Source organism: Scyliorhinus torazame, chromosome 5 (genome assembly GCF_047496885.1).
Source record: "Scyliorhinus torazame isolate Kashiwa2021f chromosome 5, sScyTor2.1, whole genome shotgun sequence".
NCBI lineage: Eukaryota > Metazoa > Chordata > Chondrichthyes > Carcharhiniformes > Scyliorhinidae > Scyliorhinus > Scyliorhinus torazame.
In genome coordinates, this window is record NC_092711.1 from 157,019,523 (window position 1) to 157,046,333 (window position 26,811).

General features: G+C 46.8%; 2 protein-coding genes and 1 long non-coding RNA gene across 5 annotated transcripts in view; 1 reads left to right on the plus strand and 2 right to left on the minus strand.

Moving 5' to 3' along the window:
• Window positions 1-931: 931 nt before the first annotated feature.
• On the minus strand, window positions 932-9,641 carry LOC140420258 (uncharacterized). The gene is made up of 2 exons (XM_072504289.1): window positions 9,443-9,641; window positions 932-7,613 (listed from the first exon to the last, which is right to left on the minus strand). Exon 2 carries the CDS (start codon window positions 7,258-7,260, stop codon window positions 5,497-5,499), a length of 1,764 nt encoding a protein of 587 aa, XP_072360390.1. The 5' UTR covers window positions 7,261-7,613; window positions 9,443-9,641; the 3' UTR covers window positions 932-5,496.
• A 265-nt stretch (window positions 9,642-9,906) lies between these two features.
• On the plus strand, window positions 9,907-14,326 carry LOC140420259 (uncharacterized). Its single transcript, XR_011946249.1, has 2 exons — window positions 9,907-10,612; window positions 13,959-14,326. It is a non-coding gene; the product is annotated as an uncharacterized lncRNA (long non-coding RNA).
• A 2,254-nt stretch (window positions 14,327-16,580) lies between these two features.
• Window positions 16,581-26,811, minus strand: part of LOC140420262 (uncharacterized) — a 40,506-nt gene continuing 30,275 nt past the window's right edge. For all 3 annotated transcript variants that reach the window (XR_011946251.1, XR_011946252.1, XR_011946253.1), the window contains one exon: window positions 16,581-26,707. The gene's annotated coding sequence lies outside the window, so the exon portion shown is untranslated. The remainder of the gene's footprint in view (window positions 26,708-26,811) is intronic.

A 26,811-nucleotide genomic window follows, 5' to 3' on the forward strand; every position in this document is an offset into this window, starting at 1 on the left:
CGCCAAATCTTGCTGTTTAGCCTCCCGTACGCCTTTATCCCCTCATTTTTCGGCAGCTACAAAACCCTCTCGGTCACGGGGACTTCAGTATCGCCCCCAAACACATCCTTGGTGTAAAACCGACAATTCCCTGCCTGAAATGTTCCAGTTATTGAAATTACATTGAATGGATGTCAAAGAAACAGACCAGAAACAGCTCCCTGAGGTTCTGAGGTGTCCCCAGTGGTCAGTCTGACTGAACTAAACACGGGTGGTATAAAACAAACAATACTCACCCCGGTCTGCTGTCCACGGGGACTTTCCTTTAATCAGAGCCGTCAGTGGATCCTGTTCCTGACACCAGGTTGTTTTGGGACAAATGTCACTCGGAGTCTAGAGTTGGGTAAAGTTTAGGAATCTTTATTACAAACATGCAGGGAATGCTTCCGCGAACCGAAGCATCTCAAGGAGTAGTTACAATAACACACGTTTATACACAGTACAGGTGCTGCTGTTTTGTCTGTAAGTTAGTGGGAAAGTACAGGACGTAAAAGAAACAACTCGAAAACAGCTCACGTATTGGCTATAGTGACTTCATCTCTCACAAAACACATCTTGGAAAACAATAGCCAGACGAGTAATCCAGAGACCCAGGATAATGCAATAGGGATCCAGGTTGCACAGATAGTGGAATTTAAATTAATTAAAAATCTGGAATTAAAAGTCATTGATGACCATGAAAGCATTGTCGATAGTTGTAAATACCCAGTTGGTTTCTTTTACATCCACCTGTAGCGGGGGAATAACACTATTTACTCTCCAGGATAAAATAAATGTACTTCAGTCTTTGTGGATCATTCCAGTGGAAACGTGCTCTCTCAGGCTCAAAGAGCATCAGCCCACTAGAAGCAAAGTTGTGAGACCGGCCAAGCCAGCAGAAAGAAACCCTCCGACCCTCCCACTTCACCAAGTGTCAGAATGAAGAAAGTTTGATCTGATTAAATTTATTCATGTGCACCGAGGTACAGTGAAACGTATTGTTCTGCGTACAATATAGACAGATAATTTTATACATGAAAAAACATAGGACATATGATAAATACACAATATAAACACATAGACATCGGGTGAAGCATACGGAGTGTAGTGCTACTCAGTAGAGAAAAGGTTTGGAGCGTTCAGTTTAGTCCAAAAAAAGGGTCATTCAGGAGTCTGGTAACAGTGGGGAAGAAGCTGTTTAGAATCTGTTATTGCGAGATCTCAGACTTTGTAACCCCTGCCCAATGGAAGAGATTGGAAAAGAGAATAACCTTGGTGGGGGGGTCTTTGATTATGCTGCCCACTTTCCCAAAGCAGCGGGAGGTGTAGACAGAGTCAATGGATGGGAGGCGGGTTTGTGTGAGGGACTGGGCTGTGTTCACAACTCTCTGTAGTTTCTTAGTCTTGGGCTGGGCAGTTGCCATACCAAGTTTCATGGGAGTGTCCCTTTAAGAAATGTTTTTGTCTTATCACATGGCTTCAGTGATGTCATTGTGTGGGTGGAGCTGGGCTGTGGCTCTGGGAGTTGGATTTACTTTCACTTTGGTTTGGGGCTGTTTTGTGGCTCTGAGATTTTTGCTTTCGCTTTCACATTTTTGGCTGCTGTACGCAGAAACAGGAGTATTTTGGCCTGTCTCGCGATCTTCATTTTAAAAGCTGTTTCCAGACTTGATAACTTGAAAAGAAATAATTGCTTTCTGGAAGGAATTCCAACCTGCTGTTTTGGAAAGGAAACAAGAGTGAGTGCTGTGTGCTGGGACATACCTTTGAAAAGGAGGAACTGGTTTATGGGATCTTGTTATTAAATTGGAACAGTTAAAGGGGGGAATTTATTAAGGGTTATGCATAGATTACTGTAGCTGTGTGGGGTATTTATGTTTGTAAGTTATAAAAATGCTTACTGTGTGTGTTTATAAAAATGTTAACTAAATTCGTAGAATAAAGCTTGTTTTGATTAAAAGTGCTTAAGGCCTCTGTTGAATAACAGCTGAAAGGCAGGCCCTGTGCTCATCGGAACCAAAATCAATAAACAATTGTAGGTCAGGTGAACTCTATGATACACTTTGGAGTTTTCTGAACCCTGGCCCATAACACAAGCTGTGATGCAGCCAGATAAGATGTTTTCTATGGTGCACCTGTAAAAGTTGGTGCACCTGTAATAATTGGTAAAAGTCAATGATAATCTTCATAATTGTCACAAGTAGGTTTACATTAACGCTGCAATGAAGTTACTGTGAAAATCCCCTAGTCGTCACACTCTCGCGCCTGTTTGGGTTCGCTGAGGGAGAATTCAGAATGTCCAATTCACCAAACAAGCACGTCCTTCGGGACTTGTGGGAGGAAACCGGAGCACCCGGAGGAAACCCACGCAGACACGGGGAGAACATGCATACTCTGCACAGACAATGACCCAAGCGGGAATCAAACCTGGGACGCTGGCGCTGTGAAGCAACAATGCTAACCACAGTGTTACCGTGCCGCCCATGTGGCAATCGGTGTGGACATGCTGAATTTCCTTAGTTTCCTAAGTATATGTTTCTTGGTCATAGCGTCGATGTGGGTGGACCAGGACAGAATGCTGGTGATGTGCACACCTCGGAATTTGAAGCTGCTAACCATCTCCACCTCAGCCCCATTAATGCAGACAGGGGTGTGTACGATACTTCGCTTCCTGAAGTCAATGACCAGCTCCTTAGTTTTGCTGACATTGAGGAAGAGATTGTTGTCATTACACCATGCCACTAGGTTCTCTATCTCCCTCCTGGACTCTGTCTCATCGTTGTTTGATATCCGACCCATGACGTCGTGCCATCAGCAAACTTGTAGATGGAGCGGGAGCAGATTTTGCCACACAGTCGTGTGTATAACGAGTGTAGTAGGGGGCCAAGTACGCAGCCTTGTGGGGCCCCGGTATAGAGGACTATCGTGGAGATGTTCGTGATCCGAACCACTACAGTCGTGTCATCAGCAAACATGTGGATGGATTTGGAGCCAAACTTTGCCATGCAGTCGTGTGTGTGTATAGGCAGTGCAGCCTTGCGGGGCTCCTGAATTGAGAACCGTTGTGGAGGAGGTGTTGTTTATCTTTACTGATTGTGGTCTATGGGTCAGAAAGTCGAGGATCCAGTTGCAGAGGGAGGAGCCTAGTCCGAAGTTTTGGAGTTCTTATATGAGCTTGGCTGGGATTATGGTTTTTCATAGAATTTACAGTGCAGAAGGAGGCGATTCGGCCCATCGAGTCTGCACCGGCTCTTGGAATGAGCACCCTACCCAAGGTCAACACCGCCACCCCATTCCCATAACCCAGTAACCACACCCAACACCAAGGGCAATTTTGGACACTAAGGGCAATTTATCATGGCCAATCCACCTAACCTGCACATCTTTGGACTGTGGGAGGAAACCGGAGCACCCGGAGGAAACCCACGCACACACGGGGAGGATGTGCAGACTCCGCACAGACAGTGACCCAATCCGGGAATCGAACCTGGGACCCTGGAGCTGTGAAGCAATTGTGCTATCCACAATGCTACCATGTTGCCCAACTTAATTAATGTATAGAAATGAAGGCTATTGTTTGTCTTTATAAAAAGCAATTGTGCTATCCACAAGGCTACCGTGCTGCCCCTGTTGAAGGCAGAGCTGTAGTCAATGAATAGGAGTCTGACGTAGGAGTCTGACGTAGGAGTCCTTGTTGTCGAGATGCTTCGGGGGTGAGTATAGGGCCAGGGAGATGGCATCTGCTGTGGACCGGTTGTGGCGGTATGCGAATTGCAGTGGATCAAGGAATGCTGCGAGTATGGAGTTGATGTGTCCAACATCTCGAAGCAATTCATAATGATCAATGTCAAGGCCACCGGATGATAGCCATTGAGGCACGTTGCCTGGTTCTTCTTCGGAACTGGTATGATGGCGGTCTTCTTGAAGCAGATGGGAACCTTGGAAAGGAGGAGGGAGAGATTGAGGATGTTCGTAAACACACCTGCCAGTGGGTCAGCGCAGGATCTGGGTGCACGACCTGGGACAACCAATGAGAGTCCCAGTCGTTAGTCTGCGACTCTAGATTAGTTTGGTATTGTCACTTGGGAGTCCCTGTTGGCTTTGCGGAGGTCATATATAGATTTCTTGAATAGGTCAGGGTTGCCTGCCTTGAACACCTTCAGTCGGGAGTGAATCTCCCAATTAAACCATGGATTCTGGTTGGGTAATGTACAGACTACCTTCTTTTGCACGCAATCTTCTACACATTTACTGATGAAGTCTGTGACGGTGCTGGCATACTCGTCTAGGTTGGCTGCGGAGTTAACATAGAACATACAGTGCAGAAGGAGGCCATTCGGCCCATCGAGTCTACATCGACCCACTTGAGCCCTCACTTCCACCCTATCCCTGTCACCCAATAACCCCTCCTAACCTTTTTTGGTCACAAAGGCAATTTATCATGGCCAATCCACCCAACCTGCAAGTCTTTAGACTGTGCGAGGAAACCGAAGCACCCGAGGAAACCCACGCAGAAACAGGGAGAACGTGCAGACTCTGCACAGACAGCGACCCAGCAGGGAACCAAACCTAGGACCCTGGCGCTGTGAAGTCATAGTGCTATCCACTTCTGCTACCGTGCTTCCCTTGTTCTTGAATATGGTCCAGTTCACTGACTCCAAGCAGTCGCGTAGGAGCTCTTCCGTTGCACCAACCTTCTTAAAAGGATTCTCCCGCTTAAATTTCTGCTTGTATGCCGGGAGAAGGAGCACCGTATTGTGGTCCGATTTTCCGAAGTGCAGTCAGGGGATGGATCATCAGACGCCCTCGATGTTTGTGTAGCAGTGGTCAAGGATGTTGGGGTCCCTGTCAGGACAGGAGGTGTGTTGGTGGAATTTTGGCAGTACACTTGAGGTTGACCTGCTTAAAGTACCGTCCACGATGAACATGGCCGCCAGGTATTCTGCTTTATTGTTATTTATAGCGGTTACAATTCATCAAGCGCCTTCTTCACTTCTGCCTGGGGTGGGATGTAGACCGCCGTGATGATGGCCGAAGTGAACTCCGTGGAAGGTAGTATGGACGGTACTTCACAGTCGGGTATTCCAGGTCCGGGCAGCAGTAGTTCACCAGGGTCGCCACATCCGAGCACCAGGAGGAGTTGACGAGGAGGCAAATCCCTACACCCATTCCAGGTTCAGTCCTGGATGTGATTAACAGCAGGAATAACAGCAGAATCTAACCTGTTATCATTTGTGAACCCTTTGGTGTCTCAGCCTGTTGAACGACTGAGTGAATCCCTCCTCACAGTGAGAGCAGGTGAATGGCTTCTTTCCAGTGTGAACTTGCTGGTGTCTCCGCAATGTGGATGATGTTTGAAATCTCTTTGTGCAGTGAGAGCAGCTGAACGGTCCCTCCTCAGTGTGAATGCGCTGGTGTTCCATCAGTACCTGAGAGCTTTTAAACCCACTCCCACAGTCGGAGCATTTAAAGGGTCTTTCATTGGTGTGAGTGACATTGTGGCTCAGCAAGTGATGACTGAGTGAAGCTTTTCCCAGTCGGAGAGGTGAACGGGCTCTCCCCAGTGTGACCTCGCTCGTGTTTCATCAGGTTGGATGAGGTTCTAAACCTCTTTGAGCAGTGAGAGCAGCTGAACGGTCTCTCCTCAGAGTGAACGCGCTGGTGGGACATCAGCAGCTGAGAGCTCTTGAAACCCCTCCTGCAGTCAGAGCATTTAAAGGGCCTGCTCTTGGTGTGAGTGACATTGTGTTTCCGCAGGGTGGATAATTGAGTGAATCCCATATCACACACAGAGCAGATGAACGGCTTCTCCCCTGTGTGAATTCGCTGGTGGTTCTGCAGGTGGGGTAACCGAGTGAATCCCATATCACACACAGTGCAGATGAATGGCCTCTCCCCGGTGTGAACTCTCTGGTGTCTCTGCAGGCTGGGTAACTGAGTGAATCCCTTCTCACACACAGTGCAGGTGAACGGCCTCTCCCTGGTGTGAACTCGATGGTGTGTCTCCAGGTGGGATAACCGAATGAATCCCTTTCCACAGTCAGAGCAGGTGAATGGCCTCTCCCCAGTGTGAACTCGTTCGTGTTTCCGCAGGTTGCCAATGTCAGTGAATCCCTTTTCACACTGAGTGCAGGTGAATGGTCTCTCCCCAGTGTGAACTCGTTTGTGTCTCCGCAGGTTGCCAATGTCAGTGAATCCCTTTTCACACTGAGTGCAGGTGAATGGTCTCTCCCCAGTGTGAACTCGTTTGTGTCTCCGCAGGTTGCCAATGTCAGTGAATCCCTTTTCACACTGAGAGCAGGTGAACGGTCTCTCTCCAGTGTGACCTCGCTCGTGTTTCATCAGGTTGGATGAGGTTCTAAACCTCTTTGAGCAGTGAGAGCAGCTGAACGGTCTCTTCTCAGAGTGAACGCGCTGGTGGGACATCAGTAGCTGAGAGCTCTTGAAACCCCTCCTGCAGTCAGAGCATTTAAAGGGCCTGCTCTTGGTGTGAGTGACATTGTGTTTCCGCAGGGTGGATAATTGAGTGAATCCCATATCACACACAGAGCAGATGAACGGCTTCTCCCCTGTGTGAATTCGCTGGTGGTTCTGCAGGTGGGGTAACCGAGTGAATCCCTTATCACACACAGTGCAGATGAATGGCCTCTCCCCGGTGTGAACTCTCTGGTGTCTCTGCAGGCTGGGTAACTGAGTGAATCCCTTCTCACACACAGTGCAGGTGAATGGCCTCTCCCTGGTGTGAACTCGATGGTGTGTCTCCAGGTGGGATAACCGAATGAATCCCTTTCCACAGTCAGAGCAGGTGAAAGGCCTCTCCCCAGTGTGAACTCGTTCGTGTTTCCGCAGGTTGCCAATGTCAGTGAATCCCTTTTCACACTGAGTGCAGGTGAATGGTCTCTCCCCAGTGTGAACTCGTTTGTGTCTCCGCAGGTTGCCAATGTCAGTGAATCCCTTTTCACACTGAGAGCAGGTGAACGGTCTCTCTCCAGTGTGAACTCGTTCGTGTTTCCGCAGGTTGCTAATGTCAGTGAATCCCTTTTCACATTGAGAGCAGGTGAATGGTCTCTGCCCAGTGTGAACTCGTTCGTGTTTCCACAGGCTGCCAATGTCAGTGAATCCCTTTTCACACCGAGAGCAGGTGAACGGCCACTCTCCAGTGTGACTGCGTTGATGCCTTTCCAGCCCGTATGGGCCTTTGAATCCCTTCCCACAATCCTCACATTTCCATGGTTTCTCCATGGTCCGGGTGATCTTGCGCCTCACCGCGTTGGATGATCAGTTGAAGCCTCATCCACACACAGAACACCGATACAGTCTCTCCCTGTTGTGAATGGTGTATTATTTTTTCAGGCTGGGTCACTGGTTAAAGCTCTTTCCACAGTCAGTGCTCTGTAACAGTCTCACACGGGTGTGTGTCTCAGTGCTTTTCCAGACACACTGATGATTAAAATCTCTTGAAGCAGACAGAATAGACAAACATTTCTCCTTCTAGAGTCAGAGGCTGATGATCCCACGAATTGAGTGACTCAGTCAGTTCTTGACGTGATATTTCGTTTGGGATATTGCCCTCGAACTCCTCTTGTTCGAACTTCCTGTAAACAGATTTTACAATAGTAATCATTGTCAGTACAGGATAGAAATTCAGAACAGACAATTCTAGTTTCTAGCGAACATTCTTTCCTCTCTCTTTCCCTGAAATGCTCTAATTCTCCATCCCACACACTCTCCCTCCATTCTCACTCTGCTGTATCTAATATTGCCCCTCCCAATTCTCCTGAAGGTGATCAACAACTCTAAACTCACTAAAACCTGTACAAGAGTAGAGAATCTCCATATAAGTACATTTACTGATTAGAGATAGGGAAATTCTGAGGAAGAATTGTATTTAGTCATGGAGTGGTCATGACAGGGAACTCACTGCCCACAAGAGTTGTGGAAGTCCAGATGATCAATAATTTAAAATAAAATAGGATAGTCACTTGAAGAAAATAAACTTGCAGGGGAACAGGGATATCGAGGGGGAATGGGACTCACTGGATTGCTGTACAGAGAGTCAGCATTGACTTGAGTTACCAAATGGATTCTGTCAGTGCTGCAATGACTGTATGACTGGAAATATATAATGTAGGTACAGTACTATATTACAAAACTAGAACTAATAATACATGTATTTTATTACAGCACCATCAATAATATCTATAATACATACTATATAACAACACTGGACATATCTCTGTCCGATATTAAATATTTTAAAATTAATTTATGGGATGTGGACAATGCTGGTCAGGCCAGCATTTATTGCCTATCCCCAGTTGCTCTTCCGAAGTAGTGGTGAGTTGCCTTCTTGAACTGCTGCAGTCCTTGAGGTGTAGGTACATCCCCTGTGCTGTTTAAAAAAAAAAAATGTTTTTTATAAATTTAAAGGACCCAATTCATTTTTTTCCAATTAAGGGGCAATTTAGCATGGCCAATCCACCTACCATGCACATCTTTGGGTTGTGGGGGTGAAACCCACGCAAACACAGCGAGAGTGTGCAAACTACACATGGACAGTGACCCAGAGCCGGGATTGAGCCTGGGACCTCGGCGCCGTGAGGCAGCAGCGCTAACCACTGCTCCACCATGCTGTCCTACATCCCCTGTGCTGTTAGGGAGGAAATTCCAGGATGTTGGGCCCCAGGGACAGTGAAGGAATGGCAATATATTGCCAAGTCAGGGTGGTGTGCAACTTGGAAGCGAACCTCCAGGTGGTGGGGTTCCCAGGTATCTGCTGCTCTTGTCCTTCTAGATGGTAGTGGTTGTAGGTTTGGAAGGTGCTGTCTGAGGAACCTTTATGAGTTACTCCAGTTTAGCTAGGGCTCCTTGATGCCATACTCAGTCAAATGCTGCCTTGATGTCAAGGGCAGTCACTCTCACCTCACTTCTGGCATTCAGCTATTTCGTCCAAGTTTCAACTAAGGCTGTAATGAGGTCAGGAGCTGAGTGACCCTGGCGGAACCCAAACTGAGCATCCAGGAGCATGTTATTGCAGAATAAGTGCCACTTAATAGGATCTTTGATGACTCCTTCCATCACTTTGCTGATGATGGAGAGTATTCCGACAGGGAAGTAATTGGCTGAGTTGGATTTGGCCTGTTTACTGACCCCTTAAATGTCAGCCATCTCCTGGAGAAACCAGTCCTTTAATTATGAAAATTAGGAAAGAGACCATCCTTTTAGCCAAATAAATGTGTCAAGCTGAGGGAACAAAGGATGTCAATGTCTTTAAGAGAGAGAGAGAGAGACCTGGGCCAAGCTTTGCAGAGTCTGCACCCTCCCTGTATTTACTTCCTTTCCCTCCAGTTGCTGCAAGTGACCAATTAAAGATCAGAATGAGATAAGAAATGGAAAGGGGAAGAAAAGAAAGTGTTTTACTCACAGATGTTGCAGACAGGAGGAAGGTACAGTCTGTGTGAAGCTCAAGCTCACTCAGGGTTGGAGGAACAACAGCTTTGCTCGGCAGAAACTTCCATGTCCAACTTCCGGATTGAGACAATGGGGGAGCTCTGATTGGCGGAGGGGCAGAGTCTTTCCGGTCCTCCAAGTCTTACCATTGGTCAACTCCTGAGAGGTAAGGACAGCGGAAGTTAGCTCACTACGCATGCGTAGCTTCCCCTCTCCCTGAGAAATGCGCAGTCCCGGGTCTGGGGGTGGGGAGATCACCGACGGCCGGAACTGTCAGCCGGTTGCCTGGAAACCGTCTCGAGGAAGTGTTGGGGGAGAGGAAACAGAGGGTGGGGGCGAATGTGCTCTAAAGCAGTGACGTCACCGCGGAGCGGATGGATTCCTATTGGCTGATTTAGAGGATGAGTTCCTTTGTGATGTCACAATGTGGAGGTTGAACAATGGGTTTCAGACGAAAACTTTCTCCTCTGGGCAACATCTGGGGGCAAATCAATGTCTCCCCCTTTCAGAAGTTAATGAGATATAGGAGCAGAATTAGGCCATTTGGCCCATCGAGTTTGCTCTGCCATTCCATCATGGCTGATCTCATCCTGGCCTTATCTCCACCGTCCTGAAAATTCTTCAGAACCCTTCAACCCGATTAAAAATCTGTCTAACTCCTCCCTAAATTTACTCACTGTCCCAGCTCCACCACACTCTGGGGTAGTGAATTCCACATATTCACAGCCCTTGGGAGAAGCAGTTTTTCCTCAACTCTGTTTTGAATAGGGCAGCATTGTGGCCCAGTGGTTAGCACTGCTGTCTACGGCACTGAGAACCTGGGTTCGATTCTGGCCCGGGTCACTGTGTGGAATTTGCACTTTCTCCCCGTGTCTGCGTAGGTTTCACCCCCACAACCCAAAGATGTACAGAGCAGGTGGATTGGTCACACTAAATTGCCCCTTAATTGGAATTTAAAAAAATTGTTTTAAATTGCAACTGTTTTGAATTTGCTACCGCTTTTCGTAAGACGATTGCCTCTCGTTCTGGAATGCCCCACAAGAGGCAGCAGCCGCTCCAAGCCTACTTTATCTTTACATTTCTTTTCTCATTCTGAGGGGTCATTGGTAACTTGCAGCAACTGAAGAGAAAGGAAGTGAATCTGGTCAGTATGTTCCACACATTTTGAGTTCAGTAATATAGACATATTTATATCTGGCAGTCTGCATGGAGAATTTCAGGCCTCTCCAAGATGGGAAGCAGTGAGCAGGGATCTGTCAGTCAGCCTGAATCAGCACCTTCAGAGAATTAAGACCATAAGACATAGAAGCGGAAGTAAGGCCATTCGGCCCATCGAGTCCACTCCACCATTCAATCATGGCTGATTTCAACTCCATTTACCCGCTCTCTCTCCATAGCCCTTAATTCCTCGAGAAATCAAGAATTTATCATCTTCTGTCTTAAAGACACTCAACGTCCCGGCCTCCACCGCCCTCTGTGGCAATGAATTCCACAGACCCACCACTCTCTGGCTGAAGAAATTTCTCCTCATCTCTGTTCTAAAGTGACTCCCTTTTATTCTAAGGCTGTGCCCCCGGGTCCTAGTCTCCCCTGCTAATGGAAACAACTTCCCTACATCCACCCTATCTAAGCCATTCATTATCTTGTAAGTTTCTATTAGATCTCCCCTCAACCTCCTAAACTCCAATGAATATAATCCCAGGATCCTCAGACGTTCATCGTATGTTAGGCCTACCATTCCTGGGATCATCCGTGTGAATCTCCGCTGGACCCGCTCCAGTGCCAGTATGTCCTTCCTGAGGTGTGGGGCCCAAAATTGCTCACAGTATTCTAAATGGGGCCTAACTAATGCTTTATAAAGCTTCAGAAGTACATCCCTGCTATTATATTCCAAGCCTCTTGAGATGAATGACAACATTGCATTTGCTTTCTTAATTACGGACTCAACCTGCAAGTTTACCTTTAGAGAATCCTGGACTAGGACTCCCAAGTCCCTTTGCACTTCAGCATTATGAATTTTGTCACCGTTTAGAAAATAGTCCATGCCTCTATTCTTTTTTCCAAAGTGCAAGACCTCGCACTTGCCCACGTTGAATTTCATCAGCCATTTCTTGGACCACTCTCCTAAACTGTCTAAATCTTTCTGCAGCCTCCCCACCTCCTCCATACTACCTGCCCCCCCACCTATCTTTGTATCATCGGCAAACTTAGCCAGAATGCCCCCAGTCCCGTCATCTAGATCGTTAATATATAAAGAGAACAGCTGTGGCCCCAACACTGAACCCTGCGGGACACCACTCGTCACCGGTTGCCACTCCGAAAAAGAACCTTTTATCCCAACTCTCTGCCTTCTGCCTGACAGCCAATCGTCAATCCATGTTAGTACCTTGCCTCGAATACCATGGGCCCTTATTTTACTCAGCAGTCTCCCGTGAGGCACCTTATCAAAGGCCTTTTGGAAGTCAAGATAGATAACATCCATTGGCTCGCCTTGGTCTAACCTGTTTGTTATCTCTTCAAAGAACTCGAACAGGTTTGTCAGGCACGACCTCCCCTTACTAAATCCATGCTGACTTGTCCTAATCTGACCCTGCACTTCCAAGAATTTAGAAATCTCATCCTTAACAATGGATTCTAGAATCTTGCCAACAACCGAGGTTAGGCTAATTGGCCTATAATTTTCCATCTTTTTCCTTGTTCCCTTCTTGAACAAGGGGGTTACAACAGCGATTTTCCAATCCTCTGGGACTTTCCCTGACTCCAGTGACTTTTGAAAGATCATAACTAACGCCTCCACTATTTCTTCAGCTATCTCCTTTAGAACTCTAGGATGTAGTCCATCTGGGCTCGGAGATTTATCAATTTTTAGACCTCTTAGTTTCTCTAGCACTTTCTACCATATGGCTACCATATTCAACTCTACCCCCTGACTCTCCGGAATTGTTGGGATATTACTCATGTCTTCTACTGTGAAGACTGACGCAAAGTACTTATTTAGTTCCTCAGCTATTTCCTTGTCTCCCATCACAAAATTACCAGCGTCATTTTGGAGCGGCCCAATGTCAACTTTTGCCTCCCGTTTGTTTTTAACGTATTTAAAGAAACTTTTACTATCATTCCTAATGTTACTGGCTAGCCTACCTTCATATTTGATCCTCTCTTTCCTTATTTCTCTCTTTGTTATCCTCTGTTTGTTTTTGTAGCCTTCCCAATCTTCTGACTTCCCACTACTCTTTGCCACATTATAGGCTTTCTCTTTTGCTTTGATGCATTGCCTAACTTCATTTGTCAGCCATGGCTGCCTAATCCTCCCTCTGATAACCTTTCTTTTCTTTGGGATGAACCTCTGTACTGTGTCATCAATTACTCCCAGAAACTCCTGCCATTGCTGTTCTACTGTCTTTCCCACTAGGCTCTGCTCCCAGTCGATTTTCGTCAGTTCCTCCCTCATGCCCTGTAGTTACCTTTATTTAACTGTAACACCTTTACATCTGATTCTACCTTCTTTCTTTTAAATTGGAGATTGAATTCTACCATATTATGATCACTGCCTCCTAAGTGCTCCCTTACTTTAAGATCTTTAATCAAGTCTGGCTCATTACATAACACTAAGTCCAGAATGGCCTGTTCCCTCGTGGGCTCCATCACAAGCTGTTCCAAAAAGCCCTCCTGTAAACATTCAATGAATTCCCTTTCCTTGGGTCCACTGGCAGCATTATTTACCCAGTCCACCTGCATATTGAAGTCCCCCATGATCACTGTGACCTTGCCTTTCTGACATGCACTTTCTATTTCGTGATGCATTTTGTGCCCCCGGTCCTGGCCACTGTTAGGAGGCCTGTACATAACTCCCATTATGTTTTTTTTGCCTTTGTGGTTCCTCAAATCTACCCACACAGACTCCACATCATCTGACCCTATGTCGTTTAGTGCTATTGATTAATTTCATTCCTAATTAACAAGGCAACCCCGCCCCCTCTGCCCACCTCCCTGTCTTTTCGATAGGTTGTGAATCCCTGGATGTTTAAATGCCAGTCCTGAACCCCCTGCAACCACGTCTCTGTGATGCCTACCACATCATACCTGCCAGTCACAATCTGGGCCACAAGCTCATCTACCTTGTTCCGTACACTGCGCGCATTTAAATATAGCACCTTTAATTCTCTATTGACCGTCCCTTTTTGTTTTCTTAGTGTGGTGGACCTTGGTTTACTGAGCCTTTCCATACACTGTGTCATATTTTGTGGGATGGGGACTATCGTAACCTCTCCTGAGTTTTGTCTTTTTGTGCTTTTTTGTATTCCTAAGCAGCTACGCTTCCCACTGATTACTTCACCTCTTGGTTCCCTGACTTTCCCTTTCCCCCCCAATCTTTAGTTTAAAGTCCTATTAAGAGGATGAATATTACAGAGTGAGAATGGAGGGAGAGTGTGTTGGATGGAAACTAGAATTGCCTGTTCTCAATTTCCATTTGTAAATTCCTTTTACAGGATATTAGATGAAGACTTGCAGAAAAAAACCGAACGACACTTCAGGATTTGGAAGAGTCACTTGGCTTATCGGGACCTGAATATCATCAGGAGAACCATCACTGCAAAAGACACTTCTGGGGTGAAGGTTTGCCTGTCAGGCAAAGGAACAGAATGGAAGTAAACACAGGAACGAAGAATCACATTGGGCTGGTTCCAGGAGAATTGAGTGACAACTTCAGCGATGTAACCATGGAGTGTGATTTTTGATTGTGTTAAAAGTAAAAGGGCATCATTCTGTTTATAGTTTAAGGGATACGTTCCCTATAAAAATAGTGTTTAGGCATTGTTGTTTCTAGTTTGTTGCAGTAAAAGTCATAAAACCTGAAGTTTTTGTCTTATGACTCATTAATTTGTTCACTGGGGTTAGAATTTATCTTTTAAAATTCCTGATCTTTTCAGAGATCTTACACAATTGGTTTTGAGTCACAAGTTTCAACTTCCCATTTAAGCCTCAGACAACTTGCTGTCTCTCTGTTGCTCATGTCAATGACAGCCTAGTAACAGAGCTGAGGGCTGGAGATGCTGTGACCCCTTGTCGGAACTGGAATCAGTAGAAAGAAGAACCGTCGTTTCTGGTTGAGCTTTGTGTTAACTGTCTGACCATGATGACCATATATAAATAGCTAACCAGGTAATCTATTGTGATGAGGGTTTAGAAACAGACCCTGGGTCGACGAGTTCACTGAAGCTGTGGGTTGTCAGCTGTACAGTGAAACCAGGCATCCAACAGCCACAGAGACCTCTAATATTGGACACTGGGTTTAACCCTGTTCTGTATTAAACAGGCCTATCTGATACTGGGGTGATATAGTTAATCTGACCCTTAATTCATTCAATTCCAAAAGTGAATAACATTGATTCAAGTACAGTGACTACCTTGGCAATCTGTCAATAAAGTGGTGTCAGTACATGCAGATCCGTGTCTGAACTCAATTCCATTACTTATTTTTGTTACTTACTGGACTATTTCTCTCTTTTCTCTCCTCTCGCTCCAGCCTCTCTCTGCCTCTGGTGTTCCTCTCTCTCTCTGGTGCCTCTCATTCCCTCTGCTACCTCCTCTCCCTCTGTCACTCTCACCTGCCTCTCACTCTCTGTTATTAGTGCTTAGGAAGGCAGGTGGGACAGTTTCCTTTGATAGCCGAGGGCCAAGAATATAAGAACAGGGAGAGTGTGCTGGAACTGCATTAAACACCAGTTAGACCACAGCCGGAGCACTGCAGACAGTTCTGGTCACCACATTACAGGAAGGATGCGATTACACTAGAGGCACAGTAAAGGAGATTTATTTATTTATTTTTATTAATTTGGAGTGCCCAATTAATTTTTTCCAATTAAGGTTTTTTTTTAATAAACATTTTATTGAGATATTTCTTTGTCATTGTAACAGCAACAAAATCAACAATGTACATAACAAGGAAAATATTAACATAGTACAAATACTGCCTCCCACACCCACAGGTCCTACAATTACTTACCTCCCTAATCTACGCAAGCCTAACTCCCCTTCTGCTGACGATTAATTCTCTGCGAGGAAGTCGACGAATGGTTGCCACCTCCGGGCGAACCCTAACAGAGACCCTCTCATGGCGACCTTAATTTTCTCCAGGCAGAGAAAGCCAGCCATGTCCGAAAGCCAGGTCTCCAATTTTGGGGGCTTTGAGTCCCTTCATGCTAGTAATAGGCACCTCCGGGCTACCAGGGAAGCAAAGACCAGAACGTCCGCCTCTTTCTCCTCCTGGATTCCCGGATTCTGCGACACCCCAAGAATCGCCACCTCTGGACTCATTGCCACCCTCGTATTTAATACCGTGGATATGGCATCGGCAAACCCCTGCCAAAACCCCCTCAGTTTTGGGTATGCCCAGAACATATGGATATGGTTCGCTGCCCCCCACCCCCGCGCACTTCGCACACCTGTCGCTCCCCCCAGCTCCTCCTCCCACTTTTGCTTCGACTCCTCAGTCTGGTTCTCCTCCAATCCCATAAGCTCTTTATATATGTCTGAGACGCTCCCCTCCCCTATCCATCCTCTAGAAACCACCCTATCCTGAATTCCCCTTAACGGCAGGAGTGGGAAGGTTGGTACCTGCTTCCGCAAAAAGTCCCGTACCTGTAAATATCGAAATTCATTTCCCCCAGCCAATGCAAACTTCTCCAGCGCCCTCATACTCGGGAAGCTTCCTTCAATACACAAGTCCTCCATCCTCTCAATCCCTGCTCTCCGCCAAATTCGGAACCCCCCGTCCATCCTCCCTGGGGCAAACCGATGGTTATCGCAGATTGGGGACCATACCGATGCCCCCTCTGCTTCCACATGTCTCCTCCACTCCCCCCAGACTCTCAGGCCGCCACCACCACTGGACTGGTGGAGTACCACGCCGGCGGGAACGGCAGAGGCGCTGTTACCAATGCCCACCCCTGACTTGTTCCCTTACAAGAAGCCGCCTCCAGGCGCACCCACGCCGGCTCCCCCCCCCCCCCCCCCCCACCACCACCAGCCACCTCCTAACCATGGCAATGTTAGCCGCCCTGCAGTAATTGCTGAAATTTGGCACCACCAGCCCTCCATCCCCCCCCCCGACTCCGCTCGAGCATTGCCCTCTTCACCCGTGGGGGCTTGCCCCCCCACACAAAGCCCACAATAATCTTATTGATCCGCTTAAAAAAGGACCGTGGGATGAATATGGGGAGGCATTGGAAAACAAATAGGAATCTCGTGAGGACCATCATTTTTACCAACTGCACCCTACCCGCCGGAGACAACGGGAGCGCATCCCATCTCCGGAAATCCTCCTTCATCTGTTCCACCAACCGGGCCTTGTTCAATTTATGAAGCCTGCCTCAATCCCTCACCACCTGAATACCCAAGTACCTAAAACTGCCCCCTACCACTCTAAACGGCAGTTCCCCCAGTCGCCTCACTTGACCCCTCGCCTGGACCACAAACATCTCGCTCTTCCCCATATTAAGCTTGTACCCCGAAAACCGGCCGAATTCCCCTAAAATTCCCATAATTTCTTCCATCCCCTCCTCTGGGTCTGAGACATACAACAGTCGAGCGTGGTGGCTACCACATAGGTCGTCCGCATACAGCGAGACTCGGTCCCCAACCCCTCCGGATCAACCTCTTCCAGCCCCTTGAGGCCCTCCGAGCAATTGCCTGCCGCTCTATCCCCAGCACAAACAGCAGTGGGGAGAGGAGACATCCCTGTCTCGTCCCCCGGTGCAGTGTGAAATAGTCCTAAGTCGTCCTGTTTGTCCGTACACTTGCAACCAGAGCCCGGTACACCATCCTAACCCAGTCAACAAAGCCCCTTCCAACCCTGAACCACTCCAGCACCTCCCATAAGTAATCCCACTCGACTCGGTCAAAGGCTTTTTCCATCGCGACCACCACTTCAACTTCCCTACCTTCCGGGGGCACCATGATCACGTTTAGCAGCCTTCTTACATTGGCCCCTAGCTGCCTGCCCTTAACGAACCCAGTCTGATCCTCCACTATAACGTCCGGTACACAGACCTCAATCCTGGAGGACAAAATTCTGGCCAGAAGTTTGGCATCTACGTTCAGCAAGGAAATCGGCTTGTAAGACCCACATAGCCCCGGGTCCTTGTCCCTTTTCAGAATGAGCGAGATCATGGCCTGTGACATTGTCCAGGGCAGAGCCCTTCTTTCCTTGGCCTCGTTAAAGACCTTCATCAGCACCGGCCCCAATATTCCAGACAATTTTTTATAGAACTCGGCTTGGTGCCCGTCTGGTCCCGAGGCCTTGCCCGACTGCATGGCCTTCAAACCCTCCAGCCCGAGTGGGGCCCCCAGCCCTTCTACCAGCTCCCCATAATTAAGGGGCAATTTATTGTGGCCAATCTACCTACCCTGAACATCTTTGTGTTGTGGGGGGGCGAAACCCACGCAAACACGGGGCAAATGCGCAAACTCCACACGGACAGTGACCCAGAGCCGGGATCGAACCTGGGACCTCGGCGCCATGAGGCAATGTAACCACTGTGCCATGGTGCTGCCCGCTGCAGAGGAGATTTATGATGATGCTACCAGGGATGGAGAATTTTAACTATGAGGAAAGATTGGATCTCCCCAGTGTGAATTCGCTGGTGTACAGTGAGTTGCTCCGATCGCTTGAATCTAGTCCCATAGTGAGAGCACCTGAACGGTCTCTCATCAGTGTGAACAAGCTGATGGGACATCAGTTCACTGGACGTTTTATAGCATTTCCCACAGTTTAGACATTTGAAAGGTCTGTCTTTCATAATAATAATCTCTTGTCACAAGTAAGCTCACATTAACATTACAATGAAGTGAAAAGCCCCAAGTCGCCACATTCTGCTGCCTGATCGGGACACGGAGGGAGTGCGGTTGATGAGGTGAGACAGTAGCGCGCAGGTGCAATGCTATTGTTCGTCTGGAGGAGAGTCCTTTGTCCCGCGGAAGCAAAGTTAGCATCAGGCGGTGGGAGGGAGGATCCGTAAACCCTTCACAATCATTGTCAGCTCCCTGATTTGCAGCTGCGGGGCTTCTCCCTCCTAGGAACAGGCCCAGGTTAAAGGTCACCATCCTGCTTCAGCGACTGGAGGATGGTTCACATCAGAGGATGGGGAGGGGGACAATAAATAAGAGCTGACACTTTGCACTCAAATCAATGAGGACTCTGATCTCTGGAAAGGAAGGGAGCCCTGGGAGGTGGGTGGGGAGGATTCACAAACACCCGCTGGAGGCCCCAAACCGCCAAGAAGAGCCCACAGATCCTGATTTTGCAGCTCCCGGGGCTTGTTTGCTTCAGCTGCGGCCATCTTGGTGAAACAACAGAGTGGGCGGGGCATCAGGATTCCAGTGACCAGGAGAGAAAATTACCGATTTATTCTCACTCTACACAGAGGGACTTGAGAACTGAACCCAGCCAGAGTGGAAGGAGCGGGTAAACTGTAAGGAAAGGAATTTTGAAGGTGGTTTGAAAGGTTTGGCAGACTGACAAACTCTCATGGTGAAAATTAAAGGTAAGCCTACACGGGTCTGCGTGAAGAGGTGGGCGGTGTTGGGTGGGCTGCTGACAGAAATGTGAGGCCAGGGAGGGGGTGGTTGGCTGCCAGAACGGTTGGAACAGAGTTCTACATAGGTCCAGTTGATGAGTCAGACACCCAAGCAGCAAATCTCAGTGGATTCAAATATGGCCCATAAAATGTGGGCTGGTTTGTCACCCTGGGGTTTGGATTCCAGCATAGGGAGGAGGGAGAACGTATGTGATGAGGATTTACTGTTTCGCAGAAACAAGTGCAGAAAACCTGTTCCATACAAACTAGAATTGTCTCGCCTTCATTTTTATTCGGTATTGACAGTGATGCTGTTTATAAACTCTTTTTATGGGAAATTTGAAATCTACAGGTGGGAAATCGTCCAACCTGGAGAGACACAAGGACATCCACACCATAGACAAACCATGGAAATGCGGGGCCTGTGGGAAGGCATTCATATCTCCATCCCAACTGGAAACTCATCTGCGTAGTCACTCAGGGGAGAGACCTTTCACCTGCTCCATGTGTGGGAAACAATTTCATCGATTGTTCAACCTTCGCACACACCAGCGAATTCACACTGGAGAGCGGCCATTCATCTGCTCTGTGTGTATGAAGGGATTCAGCAGTTCATCACAAACGTGGTCACACTGGGGAAAGTCCGTTCATCTGCTTCAAGTGTGGGAAGAGATTTACTAATTCACCTGACCTTCTAACCCACCAGCGAGTTCACACCGGGGAGAGGCCTTTCAACTGCTCCATGTGTGGGAAGAGATTCACGCTGTCACAAAACCTAATGAGACACAGGCGAGTTCACAAATAACTTTTGGAAGTAGATTCAGCTGAACGGATGATCTCAGTGTCAGTGACAAAGAAATCAATGAGCTCCTTGCACTTGTTCGAAGTCAGGAGAGAGATTTAAGAAGATGATCATGAAGAACAGAATCTGGGTTGTCCTTGCTTCCAGGAACAATCCAGAACCAGGGGCTGGTTCAACACACTGGGCTAAATCGCTGGCTTTTAAAGCAGACCAAGGCAGGCCAGCAGCACGGTTCAATTCCCATATCAGCCTCCCCGAACAGGTGCCGGAATGTGGCGACTAGGGGCTTTTCACAGTAACTTCATTGAAGCCTATTCGTGACAATAAGCGATTTTCATTTTCAAATAGTGATCAGTTTAGGCAGAGGAGAGCAGGGCCAGGTAGAGCTGGATGTGTTGCTGCTGCCTCTGGTAATCAACAGTTCAACCAGTTGATAAGACTACGCCAAGTGAAAAGGGAATTGGCAAGAATGAGAAAATGGGCAGCAAATGATCTCAAGTTTACAGATGATAAAAGTTGGGATGCTGGTCAGGAGTGTGTTGGAATCATCAAGTTTAAAGATAACAGTTGGTTTCAGAGCAGACACACTGAGGTGAGGGCTCGGTCAGGTAATATTATTGAGCTGGATATAAACAGTCTTAGTGATGGTGCAAATATGTAGTCAAAAGCTCATCTTCAGGTCAAATATGACATTGAAATCTGCATTAGTCGCACACAGTGCGCGTATCACCTACAAGATGCACTGCAGCAACTCATCAAGGCTCTTTAGACAGTACTTTTCAACCCGTGACCACCTCATACGACAAGAACAGCAGACACATGAGAACATCATCACCTGCAAGTTCCCCTCCAAGCCACACAACATCCTGACTTGGAACTATGTCACTGTTCCTTCACTGTTGTTGGGTGAAAATCCTGGAACTTCCACCCTGGCTACGCTGTGGCTCAACCTACACATCATGTATTACAGCGGTTTGAGAAGACAACTCACCACCATCTTCTCGAGGGCAATTAGGAGTGGGCAATGATTTCTCCCAGCAGTATCCACTCCCTGTGAAAGGATAAAATAAACACAGTTGCCAGGGAGGCGGATGGTGACTAGAGAATGGAGTTTGTAGCAGGGCCATAAGACAATGGCTTCACTATTTCTTTTTTAAAATAAATTTAGAGTACCCAATTATTATTTTCCAATTTAGCGTGGCCAATCCACCCACGCTGCACATCTTTGGGTTGTGGGGATGAAACCCACCAAGACACTCGGAGCCATGAGGTCATGTTGCAGCTGTACAAAACTCTGGTGCGGCCGCATTTGGAGTATTGCGTGCAATTCTGGTCGCCGCATTATAGGAAGGATGTGGAAGCATTGGAAAGGGTGCAGAGGAGATTTACCAGAATGTTGCCTTGTATGGAGGGAAGATCTTATGAGGGAAGGCTGAGGGACTTGAGGCTGTTTTCGTTAGAGAGAAGGTTAAGAGGTGACTTAATTGAGGCATACAAGATGATCAGAGGATTAGATAGAGTGGACAGTGAGAGCCGTTTTCCTCAGATGGTGATGTCTAGCACGAGGGGACATAGCTTTAAATTGAGGGGAGATAGATATAGGACAGATGTCAGAGGTAGTAAGGGCGTGGAATGCCCTGCCTGCAACAGTAGTGGACTCGCCAACATTAAGGGCATACAAATGGTCATTGGATAGACATATAGACGATAAGGGAATAGTGTAGATGGGCTTTCGAGTGGTTTCACAGGTCGGTGCAACATCGAGGGCCAAAGGGCCTGTGCTGCGCTGTAATGTTCTATGACACTGGGAGAATGTGCAAACTCAATGACTTCACTATTTCCAATGTTTAATTGGAGGAAATGTCTGTTCACCCAATTCTGGATGTCAGACAAGTCAGGACGATGTGTGAATTGGAGGTGGTGGTTTTCATATACACCTCTTACTTTGGGGAAGTTGGGGGTTTGAGATTCTGTCAAAGTTATTGTTCAAGTTGTAGTTGTATAACATTTTTCTCCTTCACCTCCTGTCTCTCCACTTCTATTTGTCCCCTTCTGCTTCCAAAGTGTCCAGAGTCTAGTGTCGGCCCACTGACCCAGGGTGACCAGCTGCCATCTTGGTAGAAACAAAGTAGAAACTTGGTAGAAGCGGTGCATGTGCGGCCATTTTGGTGAGGGAACAGGAAGTGGAGGCTTCAGGGTCCCAGTGACCAGGAGAAAAATCATTCTGAACCCTGGACCAGCTCTACCCTCCCATCCAATAATTTTAATATTCAAACATATTTTTCTGTTGATATTTTTGAAATACTCTCATACTGCCCACTGCAAAACCTTCATTGAACTACCTGTGTCACAATGGCAGTTGAGCAAAACTCAGTGAGTTCCAGGATTTGCCTGAAAAGGCAGCGATACGATTCACTAATTAATTTTAAAAGAGAAGTGGATAGTTACCTAAGGATGAGAAGGTGCATGGCTAGGGACACAAAACGGGAATGAGAGACTGAACAAGTCCGTTCTTTCTAAAAGTCAGCACAGGAAAGATGGGCTGAACAACCCCCATCGCCCCCTCTTGTGCAATGCATCTCTACGATTCTCGGAACCTGAATGGAACCAAAATAAAATCCGAAATCGTTATTGGTCATTTTACTAAATGTAAAGAGGACACGGTCCATCAAGAGCCACTTAAGAGCAGAATAAACAGGAGCAGTTGGAGGACATAGAGCCTGCTCCACTTTTTCTCCTTGTCGCCATTTTCCTTCTTTCCCTCTGTAACCAATAATCTGTTGAATTCAGTCTTGAATATACTCAGCGACTGAGCATCCACAGCCTTCAAGGGTGTAGAATTCCAATTTACAAACTTGAATGAAGAAACACCTCATCTAATTCACATATCGCCATTAACATCTCAAGATGTTTTACCGGAGGATAGGCAGACAGGGATTCCTACAAATAGTTGTTTGTGGTTCATTGCAGTTCCTTGACAAGGTATCGGCTGTATTGTGAGTGTTGTGAAGGCTGAGCTGACTTTGCTGGTACGCCTGCTTTGCAGAGATGATCAGACAAGAGTAATGCTGCTGGGCTCAATGCTTTTTCATCAACAATGATTCAGCCTCTGCAGGAAATTGAGAAAAGAGGCAGCATTGCTCTGCGGCCACACAGGATAGTACTGGTTAGATTCAATGTCTTTATCCAGAGGGTGTGGAACTTGCTGCCACAGGGACTGGTTGAGGAAAACAGCATGAATGCACTTAGCAAGTTGCAGACACAAGAGAGAAAGGAATAGAAATACCTGCTGACAGAGAGAAGTGATAGGCTCATGGGGAATATATACACTGACACTGGGTACAATGACCTGTTTTTGTGCCGTCTATTGAGTTTCATTCTACTTCAATTCTTTTTACAGGGTATGGAATGGAAAGACTTACAGACAGCAAACTCAAGGTTTTTGAGAGACTTTTGATTTGTCAGGATATGAAAATCATCGACCCCTGAATGTGGAAGGAGAAATGTTTGTTTTCTATCTGTGGGAAGGTCAGTGTGACTGGAAAAAGCAACGAGACACATACATATGCAAGTGAATGTGTTCCAGTGAGCTGACTGTGAAAAGAGCCTTAACCAGTTACACAGCCTGAAAAAACATCACATAATTCACAGCAGAGAGAAACTGTACACGATGTTCTGTGTGTGAATGAGGCTCCAATCTGGAGAGACACAAGGTCATCGGCACCATGGAGAAACGGTGGAAATGTCACTGAAGGTAAGCATGCAGGTACAGCAGGTGGTGAAGAAGAAAAATGGTACGTTGGCCTTATTAGCAGGATTTGAGTACAGGAGCAGGGATGTCTTGTTGCAATTATACAGGGCCTTGGTGAGGCCACACCTGGGATATTGTCTGCAGCTTTGGTCTCCTTATCTGAGGAAGGATGTTCTTGCTATAGAGGGAGTGCAGCGAAGGTTTACCAGACTGATTCCTGGGATGGTGGGACTGACATAGGAGGAGAGATTCAGCCAGTTAGGATTATGTTCGCTGGTGATCAGAAGAATGAGAGGGATCTTATGGAAACCTATAAAATTCTAACAGGACTAGACAGAGTAAATGCGGGAAGTCCAGCACCATGCATCATAGTTTAAGGGTATGGGGTAGACTACTTAGGACAGAGATGAGGAGAAATTTCTTCACCCAGAGAGTGGTCAGCCTGTGGAATTCGCTACCACAGAAAGAGTTGAGGACAAAACATTGTCTGCTTTCAAGAAGCAGTTAGATACATCTCTTCGGGCAAAAGGGATCAAAGGATGTGGAGGGAAAGCGGGGAACAGGTTACTGAGTTGGATGATCAGCCATGATCATAATGAATGATGGAGCAAGCTCAAAGGGCCGAATGGCCTCCTCCTGCTTCTATTTTCTATGTTTCTATGTAAGGCTGAAGTTTGTCTTGAGGGAATCAAACATTTTGGTGCCTTTTCCAATTGTACAATTAAATTGTGATTCACACTGAAAGGTTCACTTTCACTCAGTAATGATAACGTTTCACTTTTCTCAGCATAGACATTTTAGATTAAATACCAATTGTTCACTTCTCTTGTAGCTGGTGTGTGGAGAAGATCATGTTCACTGCAGACCTGTCAGCAGAGAAACCGCACTGTGCTTCTGGATACATTCAATCTGCAAGTAGATGGATCTTTTAGACATGACCCGAGTGAAGGTCCTCCCAGTGATGTTAAGGAGTGAGGTGTCCCTATAGTTGTTGGAATCTCCTCTGTCACTGCTGATTTTATATATTGTGATGATTTTGCATCACACGTATGGAATGGTTCCTGTCACTCATCAGAGACGTCGGAGGTCATGAAGGTGCGACAGCCGATGGGACTTTCCGTGTGTAAGCAGATCAGCTGGAATCCCATCCTTGCCGGGTGCCTTTCTGAATGACATTTTCAAGTTCAAGTGGTGAGGGTTCCTTGTCCAACTCAACCATGACAGGAGCTGCAATAGAGGCAATCAGAGTCTGGGAGACGTCCAGCTCACAGCCATGATCAACCCAGCAGAACATCTGTTTACTTCTGTTGGTAAGAACTTCACCAGCTGCCAATTTCAGCCGGGCAACTTTGGTGATGGTCGGATAAAGATCCCTCTTGATCCCATCAGACATAGATTTCCATTGTCACAGGCAGCTTGGAATTATTGAGAGAGGCTGGTCCAATGTTTATTTGCACAGGATCTCCCTGATATTTACACAACTGTCTTGGCTACGTTCAAGTAATGCAGTGTTCTAGCTGTTGGGTTTATGTTGCACATCAGGTCGACTTTGCTTTTTGCTTCAATGACAGATGTCATCTCAGCCGAGTGAGTCTGAACCAGTCTTTGTTGTGGGTTCCACCTTTACCAAATGTTGCTGTTGCTGTGTCAGAAATGATTCAACTCAGCGACTTACAAACTTCATCAGTATTAATGTTGATGTTCAGGTTTTTAAGCGTTTTTTAAAGTACATGTATAATATTTCACAGTTTGTTTCGCTTCCTTCACAATTTAATATCATAATGGACATAACACTGAAGAAGTCAGTAAGAATTGTCAGCAAGGATTAATCTGCACTTTCTAATTGGAGATGTTAAACAGTGGAACCTTTTAGACACTGATTTGCATCAAAGATCAAGTTAGGATTGAAGTGCAAGTTCAGAATTTTACTGTACATGTGTTCATGTTGAGAGTTCTTGAATTAAGGAAAAAAAATCACAAATGGGGCTTTTAAAAAGGGACACAGTAGTCCCAAAAATCATTGATATCTTCAGGATATTAAACTGCAGCCAGTTGTAGGGATTGTTAACATCAGCAGAATCAAACCAGATATTGTCAGACTATCAATCCTGGATGCGATTAGCAGCAGCAAAACAGCAGATTCCAATCCCTGGTCATTTGTGAACTCGCTGGTGTCTCAGCAGGTGTTGTGCCTGAGTGAATCCCACTCCACACAAGGAGCAGGAGAACCGTCTCCCCCCGGTGTGATCCCACTGATGTGTCAGCAGTTGGGATGCCCAAGGAAATCCCATCCCACACACGGAGCAGGTGAACGGCTTCTCCCCAGTGTGAGTGTGTTGGTGCTCACTGAGGTCAGTTGACTGGCTGAAACTCTCTCCACAGGTGATGCACCTGAATGGTTCCTCATTTGTGTGCATTTGGTGGTGTGTCTGGAGGGTGAATACCTGAGTGAATCCCTTCCCACACACAAAGCAAATGAATGGTTTCTGACTCGTGTGAATTCGCTGGTGTTCAGTGAGGATGGATAAAGACTTGAATTTCTCTTCACAGGTTGTGCAGCTGAATGGTTTCTTCTCAGCGTGAACTCGCTGGTGTAAGCGAAGGGCAGATGACTGAGTGAACCTCCTCTCACACACAGAACAGTTGAACGGCCTTTCCCCAGTGTGAACGCGTCGATGGATTTCCAGCCGGGGTGAAGAATTGAATCCTTCACCACAGTCCTCACATTTCCACGGTTTCTCCATGGTGCCAGTTTCCTCATATCTCTCCAGTTTGGACAGTCCGTTGAAGCTTTGTCCACACACACAGAACACCTGTACGGTTTCTCCCTGCTGCGAATCGTGTGATTTTTTTTACAGGATGTTTCACTGGTTGAAGCTCTTTGTACAGTCAATTAACCGGAACACTCTCATTCCATTGTGTGTCCTGATGCTTTTCCAGTCACAATGATGTTTGAAATGGTGTCACACAGGCAGAACACACAAACATTTCTCCTTCCAAATTCAATGACTAATGATATTCTGGCCGTGGCGACTCGGTGACTCTGTCAGGTCATGCTGTGATGTTCAGTTTGAGCTTCCTGTCTGTAAATCCACCCATTCTAGTGCCCTGGAAAAGAAGTTTACAAAACGTTATACAGAGAGAAATCCTGAACATACAACATATTTTCCTCATTTGTACCTGCAAAACAGTAAACCCATACACTCTCTTGC